The 15,278-nt window shown below is 45.1% G+C and overlaps 1 protein-coding gene across 1 annotated transcript in view; it reads right to left on the bottom strand.

Annotated features, from left to right (window-relative positions):
• smad7 (SMAD family member 7) overlaps nucleotides 1–14,176 on the bottom strand; it is a 20,195-nt gene extending 6,019 nt beyond the window's left edge. The window contains exons 1-3 of the mRNA XM_053478929.1: nucleotides 12,856–14,176; nucleotides 11,060–11,113; nucleotides 5,275–5,346 (exon numbers count right to left, since the gene is read on the bottom strand). Coding sequence (XP_053334904.1) covers nucleotides 5,275–5,346; nucleotides 11,060–11,113; nucleotides 12,856–13,330 — 601 coding nt within the window. The 5' untranslated portion in view covers nucleotides 13,331–14,176. The remainder of the gene's footprint in view (nucleotides 1–5,274; nucleotides 5,347–11,059; nucleotides 11,114–12,855) is intronic.
• Nucleotides 14,177–15,278: the final 1,102 nt, after the last annotated feature.

Genomic DNA, 15,278 nt, shown 5'->3' with positions numbered 1-15,278 from the left:
TCACCTCCCGGTCATGTGTGAAGCGCAGGTCAAAGGTCTGTGATGCAATCTAGACTAATAAAACACTTTTATAGTGTTGGGTAAGGCTCGGATTCACAGAATGTCCACACACACACACACACACACACACCTAATATAAACAATCAGTGATGTCATTAACCTGTGCCATTCACCGCCTGCTGTCCACTAGAGAAATCATCCCCCACACACACACACACACACACACACACAGAACAGAACAACCAGCAGCATTGTTCCGAGTCCAGGATGTTATCAATCGCTGTGGGAACCAAGCCTTCTCACACAAGCATGTATGTATGTGTGTGTGTGTGTGTGTGTGTGTGGCATTAGACAACCAGTCACACCAGTCGAGTGGAGACTCTGACATTGTTGTGGCTCCGTTTTTTTTTTTTTCCCTTCCCTTCTAAATGATGACTATTAATTATAATGTGTGTAACCACAACCACTCACACTGCATCAGCGGAGGAGAGAGAGACACCAGACATCCTGGAGACCTGCACACACACGTATGTGTGTGTGTGTGTGTGTATAATTGATATATTGAATAATTATTCTCTCTTTTTTTTGGCATTAAAGCTTGCACAAGAAAAAGAATGACACACACACACACACACACACATTAGGAATGTGGGGACCGTCTCAGAGGAGACAGGGAGAAAGGACAACAAGTGAGATGTCTCACTCTTGTACACAGTGTGTACACTTAGGGAAGAGTGAGGGATGAGTGAGGGATGAATGAGGGATGAGTGTTATTCCTCTCGCGGCCTGGCGGTCAGGTCCGTTTCCTGGGGGCCGAGTCGGTTAAAAAGAACTCGCTGGTTCAGAAAGTCTTCTCTCAGTAGTGGCTTTTCTCCTCCCTTTTAATGGCTCTCTCAAAGGCGCTCTCATTCCTTCCATCTCTCTCTCGCGCGCTTTCTCTCTCTCTCAGGACCGTTCGAGGGCAGCATAATGACACAAGGCGAGCAGCGGCCAGCCAAAACCCCAGCGCAACACACACACACACACACACACACACACATATAGCTGCACTGCTGAGGGAGGAAGTGGGCAGTAATGAAAGAGGCCTTGCCTCGGAGCAGAAAAGCGGCACAGAGCCTCTGAAATTAGAGAGACGCCTCTCTTTTCTTCCAGCGTCGCTCTTAAAAAAAAAAAAAAAAAAATCCTTCCAGCTTCGTTTTGTGTCTTTTCTTTTTCTCGAAATGTTTACTTTTCACCAAACCCAAAGCTTTTTCCTCCAAGGAATGATGTCATTTCCTGTGCTGCCCTTTCCTCCACAGCTATCCCAAACAACCGGAGGAATGAATCGCAGGTCTCTGAAATGCTGAAGTGCCCCGTTTTTTTTTTTTTTTTGGTTCTTTTCCCCTTCTCTGCTCACGCTTGCCCTCATACGGAAAGTCAGTCCGCGGTCTACAGAGAGCCAGCCGGGAGGAACCTGAGCTGTGTGAGAGCAGGAGGGTGCTCCTGGATCAGCCCAGAACCCTGTAACTCCGAGCAGCCTGGACTCGGGCCATTTCTGGACTGGCTCGCTGTAGCGCCACTTAACGAGACCCCCAGAGTAAATTTAGCCGTGCAGAGGAAGCGCGCGTGGAGCTTGGTGTTCAGCAACACCCCCACCCTTGTCCTGCTCTCACCTTACACTGCACTCATGCACAGTCCTCACACTCACATGCAATATCTTAGAACACGCTTACCTTCATCCTACTTATGCATACACACACACACACACACACACACACACACATACACTGAATTATTTCTGCAAGATTCTTTCCATCTCATTTCCATCCATGTTTGCTTCATGGTATCCATGGCAACCAACCCCTAAAGCATGATAGCGTCATGTGAAAAACTCACTTAGTATTATATCGGTTTATTATGAGGCTGATTAACGCTAACTCCCATCTCTGGTTTCTATACATTATTCATTAGCGTCAACATTATACACTTAACGTGTGTATGACATCATTATAACTGCTGTTAATAACAGTATAACAGATGAACATGAATCTCAAGCAATGTTTTAAAATCTATAATGAAAATACAACTTTCAAACAACACCATAACAACAACACTGCTAATCCTCAGCCAACATCGATATCTCAACGTAGCAACATTAGCTAGCATACTTGGACGAGGAGAAGAGAAATTCTCGTATAACGAAAAGAAAATTTTTTCTTTCTATTTTGTTTTTGGTTTATAATTCAACATTATTATCTTATCCTGTTTTTTTTTACAGACTTAGTCCAATTACAAAGTATTGGCAATCCATAATCCGCAAGTTTAACTCAAACAAGTTTTGACCCTTTTCGTCTTCCATAAACCCCGAAACTCTTGCAAACACAAATATTTATTCAGGTTAAACAATTTAAAGTGGATTTCCGTGAAACCTTTAATCATCCGGTCCAAACTGTAGATACTGTAACATCAGTAAAAGACTACGAAGAAAGTTCCAATAAACAAGATTCAACATCTTAAGCAAGTCCTTTACTTCATCTCTCTCTCTCTCTCTCTCTCTCTCTCTGGCCTCCAGCCTAGCGAGCTTGTCTGTTGGTGGTGGCTCTCGGATTGAGGCTAACTCTTAATAAACTCCAGCTTTCCAGGACAAACAACACACACTGAGTTAGCTCGTCCAGTAATCCCGCTCAGGCTTAGACACACAAACACAGACTAGCACACACACGGCGCTCTGACATCTAAGATGCAAGGACAATAAAGGAGACGACAGAACCCTCTTGTTCTATCTTGTTTACTTCTGAAATCGATAAAACGATCTTCTGAAGATGTCGTAGGGAAATTGGAGAAATATGTTTTTCCCTCAGCTCCACCCCTGACACTCCTGGTCTGATGGGGCAGATGCGTCAGTCAAGACGACAGCTATGGAGATGCCTAGTTACATCCCCCACACGACTTATTTACCCCTCAGGAGGAGCAGGACGCCGGTCGTGCTTTTACTTGGCCTCAGATTTTCCACTAGACCTGCAACACAAGCCCTCTCTGAACATTCCAAGGCGTCTCTGGTGCAAACGAATGCCTCAGTGAAACGCTGTAACACTCTGTGTTTGCTCAGGAGCACCATGGGAATCGAGGCAGAGTGAAACCTTGTGCCGGAGAAGCTCTGCATTAACTGTGTCGTGGGTTTGAACCCGGTCAGGTCTAAATTCCAGCAAGTTCCATTCGATCTTCTCTTTTACCTTTAAGCCACTGCAAGAAATGATAGTTTGTCCAGCTTCTCGGTTCACTGCTTCGTATAGATAGATTTTTAATCCGCCATCTTTGCTTGTGGTGTACGGCATGATGATGGCTTCACTGTCCATCAAGGTTCTGGTTCAAACCTTTTTCCAATAACCAGCCAATTCTACTTCTGGCTATGAGAAGATCGAAGGTCTGGGAGCTGAAAGCCAAAAATTTTGCCAAAGCAAACTCACACTTCTCCCCACTTTCACTTCAAATTTTAATATTTTACTGTCTAAATCTGCAAAGCTTAATAAGATCTAAACACTAAAGTCTGGTTAACCACCTTCACACGCAATCTGTTTCTTCTAAGAGGGTACTTGATTAATTACCTAGCATTAGCATTATCAATACAGCACTGGACACAACACCCATTAAAATGTCCGCTTCCTCGTGAGACCACGGCTACAGTCTTGAAACAATCCGTTCTGTACATTTCGAAGCATAAATCTCATAGTCGATTCAGAATCTATCAGTGCCGTCTCTTTTCCAGACAAACACTTTGTATGGTGGTTTAAAAAAGTTTCAGGTCTGAAGGGGTTAAACGTCTCACTCTCCGACCTCCATAATCACTTTTCGGACCCAGCAAAGGCTAGCGTGAGAGGGGCAGGAGGTCAGAGCGAAGCGTTCGGGAGGAACGAGCCTCTTTTGTGTGAAGCCCCCGAGGGATCGCGCTCGTCTTCCTCTGCCAGAGAAATCAACTCTTTGGCTCCAGAGGCCCTGCCTTTCCCCGTTTCCCTCCCTCTCTGAGCTTTATTCATCCAACTGACCCAAAACCAGGAGGCAAAGTGAGGGAGGAGGGATGGTGAAATAGTGGACGAGGGGTAGAGGGTTGGAGCGAAAGGGAAAGACGAGGACAAGGAGGAGGAGGAGGAGGAGGAGAGGTGATGAAAGACAGGCTTAGTTCCCTTCGACTCCACAAATTCACAGTGGGTAGCGTGGTATAAAATGTGAGAGGAGTGGAGCAGGGAAGGAGGAACGATGTTAGCGGGTTTTGTTTGCACTGCACGCTGCTGTCGGCACACTGGCGGCAAGCTTTTCATCCTCATTCTCTACACACACACACGCACACACACACACACACAAAGGAGAGGTAAAACAAACGGCGGGGCACACGAGAGGCCAGCGAAGGGGAGCAGAGCAGCTTCAGCACAGGCAACATAATCCAGCACGTCCATCACTCACACACACACACACACACACACACACACACACACACACCTATCAACCCACACCTCAACCATAAAGCCCAGACATTTAAAAGCTCTGTGTTTATGCGCTGCTGCTTTCTTTCTTTTTCTTTCTTTCCTTTTTTTTTGCAGAGAAGTTATGCGCCTATCTCGGACCTGATCTACACACACACTGAGAGCTAAGAGCTAAGATGGAGAGCAGGGCAGCGCACACCCACCATCATGTTAAAAAAAAAAGAAAAAAGAAAAAGAAAAACAGCTTTAAAGTCTCACTAATGAGAAACATCTGTATGAATAAAGCAGGCAGAGACCAGACCGAGTCTCTCGATCCATCTCTCTTACCCTGCCTCCCCTTCTCTCCTTCACTACTTCACCAAACACACAGAACCCCCCCCCCCCACCACACACACACACACCAAACAACCGCCACCCACCCCCTCTAACTCCCCCCCCCCCTCGCCCGCTGCCGCTCTGCCTCCAAGCGCCTCTCGTAAACACTCCGTATCCGTTCGGCTGCGAACGCGAGTTCGGAAAATATTGATAATAAGCAGCTGTTTAACGGATTTAGGCTGAAAAGGGAATAACGAGAAGTCAGGTTGACGTTCATGCGGCTTAGGATGTAAAAGTGCTGGAAGAGCGTGTTTATGCTAACGAATGCCAGGAGATTCCCAGAGTTCTTCTAGTAAAATGAGAAAATTGAGGTCAGAAAGGTCACAAGATCATGAAGACGAAGCACTAAAGAGAAGGAACTGAAGCAAAAGCGTGCGAAAGAGAGAGAGAAAGAGAGAGAGAGAGGTGGGATATGTCAGAGTATATAGATGTAAGTTCTTACCTGAAAACCCCACAGGGGCTGAATGTATCGTTCCCCCAGTTTCAGTGGAAGCAGGCGTAGAGTCTGGAGAATCTGCACGAAGAAGAACGAGTGAAAGGTTAATCGAATACAAATGTACGGAGCAGAGCAACACTTCAAACCGACGTCGTCCAGGGGCCGCGCGATACATAAAGATATGGGACAACTTTATTTGTCGTTCTACAAAAGCAGATGATATGAAAGCCTGGGATATTGCGCCATTCCATCGTTTGAGTGCTATGAGGTGGCCACGTTTGAACAAATAGAAAATAAATAAATAAATAAAATTCTGATGCTTCTTACTTTCACTTTTTTTGTATGAGAAGAGGGGGAAAAAGACAAAAACAATAAAAACTAAGGTAATCGTAGGTCAGTCCCACTAATGTGTGTGTGTGTGTGTGTTCTAGCTGTGATAGGAATATACAGTTTAGCAGGATACACTCCATCAAGCCAAAAACAATGAAGGAGACAGGAAATGGCCTCAGCCTTGAAAGCTGTGTACAGTAAATTTTCTAAATGGCATGCCAGCAGACAGGGAACTCTGAGTGTGTGTGTGTGTGTTCTGCACTGAGCAGCACGGAACAGGACTTTCTGAGTGGTTTCCATAGCGATCAGAGCTGAGGGTAATTATACATTCCATTCAGAGCATATAAACAACACTGGACCCGCCCACCAGCACAGCCGGCCAATCAGATGCCCCGGCTGTCAAACGACCCCGTTAAGTTAATAATCTGAAGGTAAACAGAGTTAACGCTCGATGTACACTTCATACTGGATGTGTTCGATACTCGGACGTCACGATGAGACGGAGAAGCGGCGAGAGAGAGAGCGATGAGGATCTGACGGTCCGGTTCCTCTTCACAATTCGAAGATGGGCTGCTCGAGCTGCGGTCAAGCTAACGAGACGCACGGCCAAACCTGAGCCTTACTCACTGACCGCAGAGAGAGAGAGAGAGGGAGAGAGGGAGAGAGAGAGGGAGAGAGAGGGAGAGAGAGAGAGGGAGAGAGAGGGAGAGAGAGAGAGGGAGGGAGAGAGAGGGAGGGAGAGAGAGAGAGAGGGAGAGAGAGAGAGGGAGAGAGAGAGGGAGGGAGAGAGAGAGAGGGAGGGAGAGATGGAGAGAAGGAGAGGGAGAGAGAGAGAGGGAGAGAGAGAGAGAGAGAGAGAGAGAGGGAGGGAGAGAGAGAGAGGGAGGGAGAGAGGGAGAGAGAGAGAGGGAGGGAGAGAGAGGGAGGGAGAGAGAGAGAGGGAGAGAGGGAGAGATGGAGAGAGGGAGAGAGGGAGAGAGGGAGAGAAGGAGAGAGAGAAGAAGAGGGTGAGAGAGAGAGGGAGAGAGAGAGAGGGAGAGAGAGAGAGGGAGAGAGAGGAAGGGAGAGAGAGAGGGAGAGAGAGAGAGAGAGGGAGAGATGGAGAGAGGGAGAGATGGAGAGAGGGAGAGAGAGAGAGAGAGGGAGAGAGAGAGAGGAAGAGAGGGAGAGAGAGAGAGAAGGAGAGAGAGAAGAAGAGGGTGAGAGAGAGAGGGAGAGAGAGGGAGAGAGAGAGAAAGGGAGAGAGAGGAAGGGAGAGAGAGAGAGGGAGAGAGAGAGAGAGGGAGAGAGAGAGAGAGGAAGGGAGAGAGAGAGAAGGAGAGAGAGAAGAAGAGGGAGAGAGAGAGAGAGGGAGCTTCAAACACTCCATGACTCATTTTAAGGGCAGAGAAACAACCTGAGGTTTAATTACAGCAGCTTTAATTTCTAAAAAAAAAAAAAAGAAAGAAGAAAAACCTCAGTACATCAGGATCACATCCCTGTTTTTATATACTTGTACATTTATAAAGTTTAATCTTATATATATTCAATATAACGTATTATGACACCATCAACCTTTTTTTTTTGTAGATTTTATGAACATATTTGAAAAAAAATATTAAAATTGTTTTGTAGTACATTATTGCAAATTGTTAAATACATTTTATTAACGAGTTAAGATTAAATTTCTGTTCAATTATTTTTTTTTCTATTTAAAAAAATGCAAAATTAACAGGACTATTTAAAAAATTATTATTAAAATGGGAAATATTGAATATTTTGGAAGGGTTTAAAAAAAACCAATTAAATCTACGAGAATATTTTATTTATTTATTTATTATTTTTAAAAAGTAGGAGCAAATTTTTATAGATAAAATTCTGACATCTCTCTCTCTCTCTCATATGATCTGCATCCTGTACAGTGTGTGTGTGTGTGTGTGTGTGTAGGAACTCTCTCTCTCTCTCTTTGAAGCCTCCTCGAGTTTCGCTGAGCTGAACTGATTCGCGTTTAATCCTCTGAGATCGACCAGACTTCGGTGATCAAAGATGTAAGCGTGCGAACCAAGGCAAAACGAAGAGGTGTTTGGAAGTGTGTGTGTGTGTGTGTGTGTGTGTGTGTGTGTGTGCCCGCCCATGACGTGGCACTCACTCCTGCTCCCTGACCTGAGCGCTGTACTGAGCTCTCTCTCTACTGTACACACACACACACACACACTCTCTCTCTCACCTTCACCACACTATGAGGAAATTGGTCAGTTTTGTCCTCATCCCTAAAACATTTAGTTTAGACACACTCCATAGTGTCCACTTCTCCCTCTCTCTCTCTCTCTCTCTCTATCTCTTTTTCCGTCTCTCTCTGTGTCTCGCTGTCTCTGTGTCTCGCTGTCTCTCTCTGACTATTTTGTTTGCATTTGATTGCAGCTCAGATTGATATGCAAACAAGCAGCACAGATGAGCTACTCTTCATCCACTCTTGCCTGCGATAGGTGTGCGCGTGTGTGTGTGTGTGCCTACATGCATGTGTGTGTGCGTGAGAGAAGACTAGATGAGGAGAAGAGAGAGATGTAAGGAAGTGTGTCTAGGGTCAGTGACGAGGAAGACAAAGCGATAACAAAAGAGGCAGCTCGAATAAATGAAGCACAGTTGGCCTCTTTTGTCCTATTAATATCGCTGGCTCTAGGACACACACACACACACACACACACGTGTCTTCATAGAAACACAGCTGGGGCGACAAATGACTTCCTCCCTGCATGATCATTGAGAAAAACTCTCTCTTTCGTCTCTCTCTCTCTCATATCTGTTAAAAAGGTTTCCTTCTCAAACTGAAGTTTCCTCCTTTCTCTCGTTTAACATCACACTCAGGCACACACACACGCACACACGCACACACACGCACGCTCCTAAACCCAAAAATCTGGTTCGGTTATGAGTCACGCCGAAGCGGATGACGCAGAAGCAGGCGCTGAATAATTACACACCTTTTTATGAAAACTCTGAGCATCGCTGTGTTCCTCTTTTTTTGGGGTATAAAAGAGAATAACAAAGCGAGTGATGGAGGAGTTTTTGGTATTGAAATTGTTTTTTGTTCCAGAGACAATAAAAAAAAAACAGTGTTGTCCTGAAGTGCCGGCTTTGCGTTTGACGCACCGTAGGTTTGTTCCGTGTTTTATTCTGTTCTGATTAAACAATTATTGGGGGAAAAAAATCTATTCGGTTATCGTGATTTCTTTTCAATTAGTTGCTGTTCACGTTTCGCCAACGACTTTTTACCTCTAAAATCCCTTTTTACCTCTAATAAAAAAACAAACAAACAAAAAAAACATTATACAATATATTCGCCTTCGCGGATGTGAAATGTTGTAGTTCCTCTATGATCCTACAGGTGGTGCACTCTAAACTTTTTACACACTGACAGACAGCACAGCATAGCTAGAATTGTAATAAAAATAGTATAGAATAGTATAGAATCTTTCTAAAATCATGATACTTAGAGAATCACGATACAGATCGTATCATCGCTTAAGTATCGTGATGATATCGTATCATATCGTCCGGTCCTTGGTGACTCCTATCGCTAGTTTATATAGTTTTTGAGTCTCCAGTGTCAGCCCGTGGTGAGGAGTAACTTTTCCAAAGCAAGATATTTCACAACTGGAACCGTAACTACAACAAAGCTTGATGTGCAAAAACTGCTAGAATTGCTGCAGTATAAAAGAAATAAAAAAACTTCAGGATGAAAAAAATAAAAACGAAACCAACCCATTTTAAATCACTAATGAAGAGCAGGTTATACCGCCGTTGATTATTTGCCCGTAACAACACAACCCGTAACTGTACGTCATCGCAACAAGTTTAACGTAACATTATAGCATTATAAACATCGCTGGAGTTCTTTCTGTTTTCTTTCTCTCCGAAGCTTTCCGTGTTCTGTTTTTCGACCGCTGACTTTAAGACAAAGGTTATCTCGTGTCAGAGACGAGCGCTTTGCATGAACTTTGCATGGTGAGCATCTAAAGTCCGCCCGAGATCCTTCTCAATTACCAGCGAAAGCTGTGAATGAACACATCTCTCAGCACGGCACAAAGAGAGCGACAGCACAAAGCTGCACAACCACGGCACGAGAAAGAGAGGGGGGGGGGGCAGGGGGGTAAAGTGGGGGGGGGCTGCGTGCAGATGCTCTCAAACCCTCAGATTAATTCAGCAGATAAAACACGGCTCCGCCGATCTCTCAGCCTTCCCCTGTGAGATCCATGTTTCCGCTTTCCTCCAAACCCCAACTGCCCCCCCCTCCAAATACCCTCCCCCACCCCCCTCGCTCTGTCCATCCCTCCCTCCCTCTTCGCACCCTCACCCCGATGGAGCCGTTAGTCTTTATCAGAGCCGCCAAAAGTGTGTGCAGACACACCGCCCTGTACGCCACCACCCACCAACACCCCCACCACCTCGCGCTGGTGCCGGGTCAGCGAGGGTTTAGGCCTTGGCCTCGTGCCATTTTATTACAGACGACTGGCAGGGCCGCTGCTTTCTGTCCATCGTAAATCAAAACACATCGCTGAGAATCTGCATCGTATTACACACACACACGCAAGCGCGCACACGCACGCTCATATTCTCGCCTTGATTTTCAGAGCCACATGGCCACATAATGTAAGAACCAGAGGAAAATATTTACAAACGCGAGAAAGCTACGTGGTCTTTCTTTATCAGGCAAAACGAGGCCAAACAGCGCACGGAAAATTACAGCGTGCCCGAGAAAAACACGGATAACTATAATCAGCGGCGGTCCTCCGGTGGCTCGGCGGTTACGCCTGCACCCAGAAGGTTGTGAGATTCAGTCTCAGGGTACGCTGCAAAAAAATGAAATAAATCCCAGGATATGTTGTGTGCTGTATGAAAATACTTCTGGTACAAAAGTTGAATAGTTAATTAACAAAGGTGATGAACCCAAAATTGTCATTATTTTCTACGTCAAGAGGACGGGCCCCTAGTCAAGGCCCTTAACCCTAAACTGATCAGGTGAATACATGAAATAAAAGTGAGTCGCTCTGGAATGAGGGCGTAATAAGTCTTCAGCTCTGAGTTTAAGAATCGAAACGATTCAGTGTCCGAATCAAGAAGCCGTCCGCGTTTTTATACAAAGTGTGGGTTAGGTGTCAAAGTGTCAAAATATGACAGTTAAGTTAAGGGGCGGAGTTAACTTTCAGCACTTTTGCTTCAATTCGCTTTTATCCGGTGAGATCACCGTTTATTCGTATAAATTCTTTCGAGAAATTAGATTCACAACAACAACATACAGCCCAGACGATGTATTATATACTTATAATATCATATACAGTACATTATATAACATAACATGATAAAGTAGAGGATAATACAATAAAGAGAAAAGTGACGATTCTTTTGATGTTAACAAGCCCTGAGAGCAGGACGCACGCTACACACTGTCCTTTTCCAAAGCAGAAAGAAATGAATAACTTACCGGGTGACTTAAGTAAATCCACTGGATATCGTGAATATGGAGGAGGAGGAGATTCTATGGAGAAAAAGTGGGAAAAGAGACCATGAGAAACAACTCGGGTTTAGATAGAGCCTCATGATAACAGTTGGCATTCTTTTAGGGTGGAAAAAAAATGCTGTTTGTCTTATGGAGAGAGAGAGAGAGAGAGAGAGAGAGAGAGAGAGAGAGAGAGAGAGAGGGATGGGGGCTGGAGGAGGGGGGATCTGCCCTGATAGTGCACAAGTGAAGTGCGTAGATAAACACAGAGCCGCTCGGCGCCAGACTGAGAGAGAGAGAGAGAGAGAGAGAGACAGACAGACAGAGAAAACAGAGCATGTGACTGCCAAAAAACAGGGCCTTCAGACCAGTTGAACATTAATCGATGTCCGTACACACACACAGAGGCCCGAGTGTTAAGGAATAAGCCCAAAACTGTCCAGAATAACACACTAATAGACTGACTTTCCAGTTCGGAAAACTTTAAGGTAAAATTTCAGGGTGAAAGAAAAGTTTACACGGGAGATTATTGCCCTGAAATGTATATATGGGAAGAATAATAATGCAAACATGATCATAATATCATCACCAAACAACTTCAATCACTGCATTTATTACAAAAACATAACCGGATATACTGTTTTACTGAAACGCTGCCCATCTTATGAGGTGTTTGTTTATTCATTTTGAAAATGAGCACTCTTTCACTCTGACTAATTCGAACACTGAGCATCACATCAGTTATGACATTAAGATCGAGACACCGTACTGTCTGATACTATAAATACAAATATTCGTAAGCTATAAATAAAATAAGTTTATGGTGACTTTTTGACAAAGGTACATCAACACACACTCTCATGGTCGTCTGTAAGATGGGAATGCTTGCTGTTATATATAAAATATACTGTACATACGTATAGAGTAGACATAGTGTGAAGCCTGGTGTAACTGATAATATTAGCCCCCTGACCGGACTGACGAGCACGTCTTTGTTTTATATGCAGAATTTTTTTTTTACTTTTTTTTAAAAAAAGAAATTAATGATTAAAGTGTGTTCTCAGTCGTGTAGCATCATCACGCTCAGTGCGAAGTATTAGCACATCACTAACAATATACAAAAACAGAACTATGACAGTAGAGTGGATTGAAAGCTCTAGTGATCAGATGGCCAGGATGGAGGGGGGGGGGGGGTCAAGTCCCGGCACCACTGAGCTGACACTGTTGGGCCCTTGAGCAAGGCCCCTTATTAACCCTTTCTGTGCAGTAATGTATAATGTGACGGATAAACAGCAGCTGCAGGTAAGCTGAACGGAATTTTTTGCAGTAAATGTTTTACTAAAGTTCGTTAATCTGTCAGAAAAACAGGTTGAGTTCTGCATCGCTCAAGTTGACCTGATGACAAGGAACTCGTAAACCTGTTCTTTTTTTTTTGTATACATTATCCAGATGTAGATCACCTGGTGAACTGGTTTGAAAGTGTTTGACTAAACTGAATTAATAACTGTTTGATAATAACTGTTTGAAACATTTTCAAATAAAAAAATAATAAAAAAAACCCTGACCAACACTGAAGATTTTATAACAGAACTTCTGACTTCTGGTCAGCACTTGGTTACACAAGTAGATCCACCAGTTTGACCAGTGAGTGTGTTCACACTATGCTGGGTTTATTAGCTTTTTTTTGTAATCACTCAGGTTATTACAGGCTATAGTACAGTGTTGGAGTGTGTGAGTGTGTGTGTGTGTGTCTGTGTGTGTGTGTGTGCTGCGGGACTCACCGGGCTCGCACAGGCGGCTCATATGGTGCGGGTTGCAGCACACGAGCTCCGGGTTGATCTTCCCGTAGGATTCACAGCACGGCAGCCGCTTCAACTGCGACCAGTGCCGGAGGTCTGGCCAGCGGAACACCTTAAAGAGCAGCAGCGGGAGCGAGTACGCGTCCACTCGGCCGGGCAGCAGGAGACACGGGCTGCGCGCTCCGCCCTTCGACTCCACGGCCTGCAGCAGCACCTCCAGCTGTTTCTCTTTGATCTTCTTCAGCACCGAGTGCGTGAGCGCCTTCAGTTCGGCCTCCGCGCTCGCGCCGCCGCCGCCGGCCTTGGTCGCTTTGCCCATGCACAAGCCTCCGTTTCCTCTTCCGCTTCCTCCCGCGCCGTGCGTCCCGGTGTCCGCCGCCTCCTCCCCGTCGCCGTCGACGGGCGCGCGGCTCCTCCAGAGTCGCCGGACGAGCCCCGACCGTCTGGTCCTGAACATGCGCGGCGACGAGCAGAGGATCTCCCGGCTAAAGAGCGAGCATGGCGTCCGCAAATCATGAAGTAGGTCCCGGGATCCGAGGCCAGGCGGCGCCGCGCAGTCCGAGAGACGGTGCAAGAGCTGGGAGCAGCAAAGGCAATCTGTACCATACGCCAGTCTCTTAGTTCGGGTTTCCAGCCACAAACCGAGCAGCAGATCAGAGAATCTCCCCAGACTCTCCTCCTCTACAGCCCTGTCTCTTTATTATCAATACGATTCTAAAATAATAATAATAATAATAATAATAATAGCAATAAAAGCACTAATGATGAAGAAAACTTCCGTTAGACAGTGAAGTGTCTGCGCGCTGGAAATCCACACACACACTCGCGCGCACACACACCATCCTCCAGCCGAGTCTACGCGCGCCTCCGGTCCGTGCGCCCTCCCGTTCTGCTCCTCCAGCACGAGACGGAAACCTCCAGCATGGCTGTGTGACACCAATGTTCAGAGCCTGAAGAAGCAGATCCGGATACAGGAGGTCGGGTCTGGTCGGGGAGGTTCGGGTAGATCCAAGACAGATCGGGTAGATCCAAGACCGAGACCGAGAGAGAGAGAGACGGAAAAAATTCACAACCCGACAGTGAAATGGAATAGTGAGAGAAATAAGAACGCGCTAGTGATACAATGTTTCCGGTGTATCCTTCGATATTTAAAAATAGAAGAAGAACAGCAACAATGTTTTAACATCAAAGCGTTAGTAATAAAAAGCGCCGCGCGTAAAGTTTCCGAGCCGCGATGCGGAGCGCGCGCTTCCAGAACCGGGAATGAGGAGAGCAGCTCGAGCGCCTTCTCTCTCACTCTCTCTCTCTCTCTCTGTCTGTCTCCAGTGGGCATTGGCGCCCCCCCTCCCCTCCGCCCGGTCACGTGGTTGTCTAGACACCCTGTCGCTTAAGAAAAAAAAAGCGATCGTGTTGCGCAAACAGGAGATCAAGTAGCTCACAAGCGGCGACATCGGGTTTTAAAGGTTACATTCCAGTAAAGTTTCAAAAGTTATCAAAGATAAGTGCTCACTGTGATCGTGGCGAAGAGAGAGACAGACTGTCTTATAGCTATTTATCTCAAAACAGATCTCTTAAAGTTGTTGTTGTGTTGTTGTTGTTGTTGTTGTTCAGTTTTCAGCACAGCGGTCAGTAACACAAGGAGCAGACAAGGGGCATAAAGATAACACCAAATCACACAACACACAGGGGGGTGCAGGAGAGGGGGTCTGAGGGACATAATGGGGGTTATTTGGGATATGGTTTTAAGCAAACAAACAAACAAACAAAAATAATTGTAAAATGGAAGATCAAATGATGTGAAACTATCGACTGTTACAATGTATAACATCGCACATCATAATACTTATGATAAAACACAATTTATTAATAGCCCATTTTCATTTAAACTTTACCTCTATATTCCCTACAACATTTATGCTATTATTATATTTTCTCTTTATATATATATATATATATATATATATATATATATATATATATATATATATATATATATAATTTTAATTGTTTTTTTTTTGTTGTTGCTTAGGCTTTGTACCAGACTGCGCAGAAGACGCATGAACTGCTGCCCCCCTCTGGTCAACACCCTCACTGCGTCTCACCTCCCCCCTAACCCTAACCCCCCCCTCGCTCTCTCTCTCTCTCTCTCTCTCTCTCTATCTTTACTCCTTACATTTTCTCACAGCCCCAGACATGTCAGTGAAACATGGAGTGTGTTCAGTGTCAGTACTGTGCATCACGTCACCATATTTTGCGCAGTGAAGAAAAGAAAGGAAATGAAAGGAAAAGATCTTTCCTGGTCATTCAGTCAGGCTTTTTAAGGCTTACACTGACAGGGATGGATTAGAATTTTTTTATATATACTGTATTTATTGACTAACACACTGGTCTACCAGCCAGAACAC

The sequence above is a fragment of the Clarias gariepinus genome, chromosome 19, assembly GCF_024256425.1.
Source record: "Clarias gariepinus isolate MV-2021 ecotype Netherlands chromosome 19, CGAR_prim_01v2, whole genome shotgun sequence".
Lineage (NCBI taxonomy): Eukaryota > Metazoa > Chordata > Actinopteri > Siluriformes > Clariidae > Clarias > Clarias gariepinus.
The sequence above is the reverse complement of the archived record's forward strand: the minus strand, read 5'-3'. Positions and strand labels throughout refer to the sequence as shown.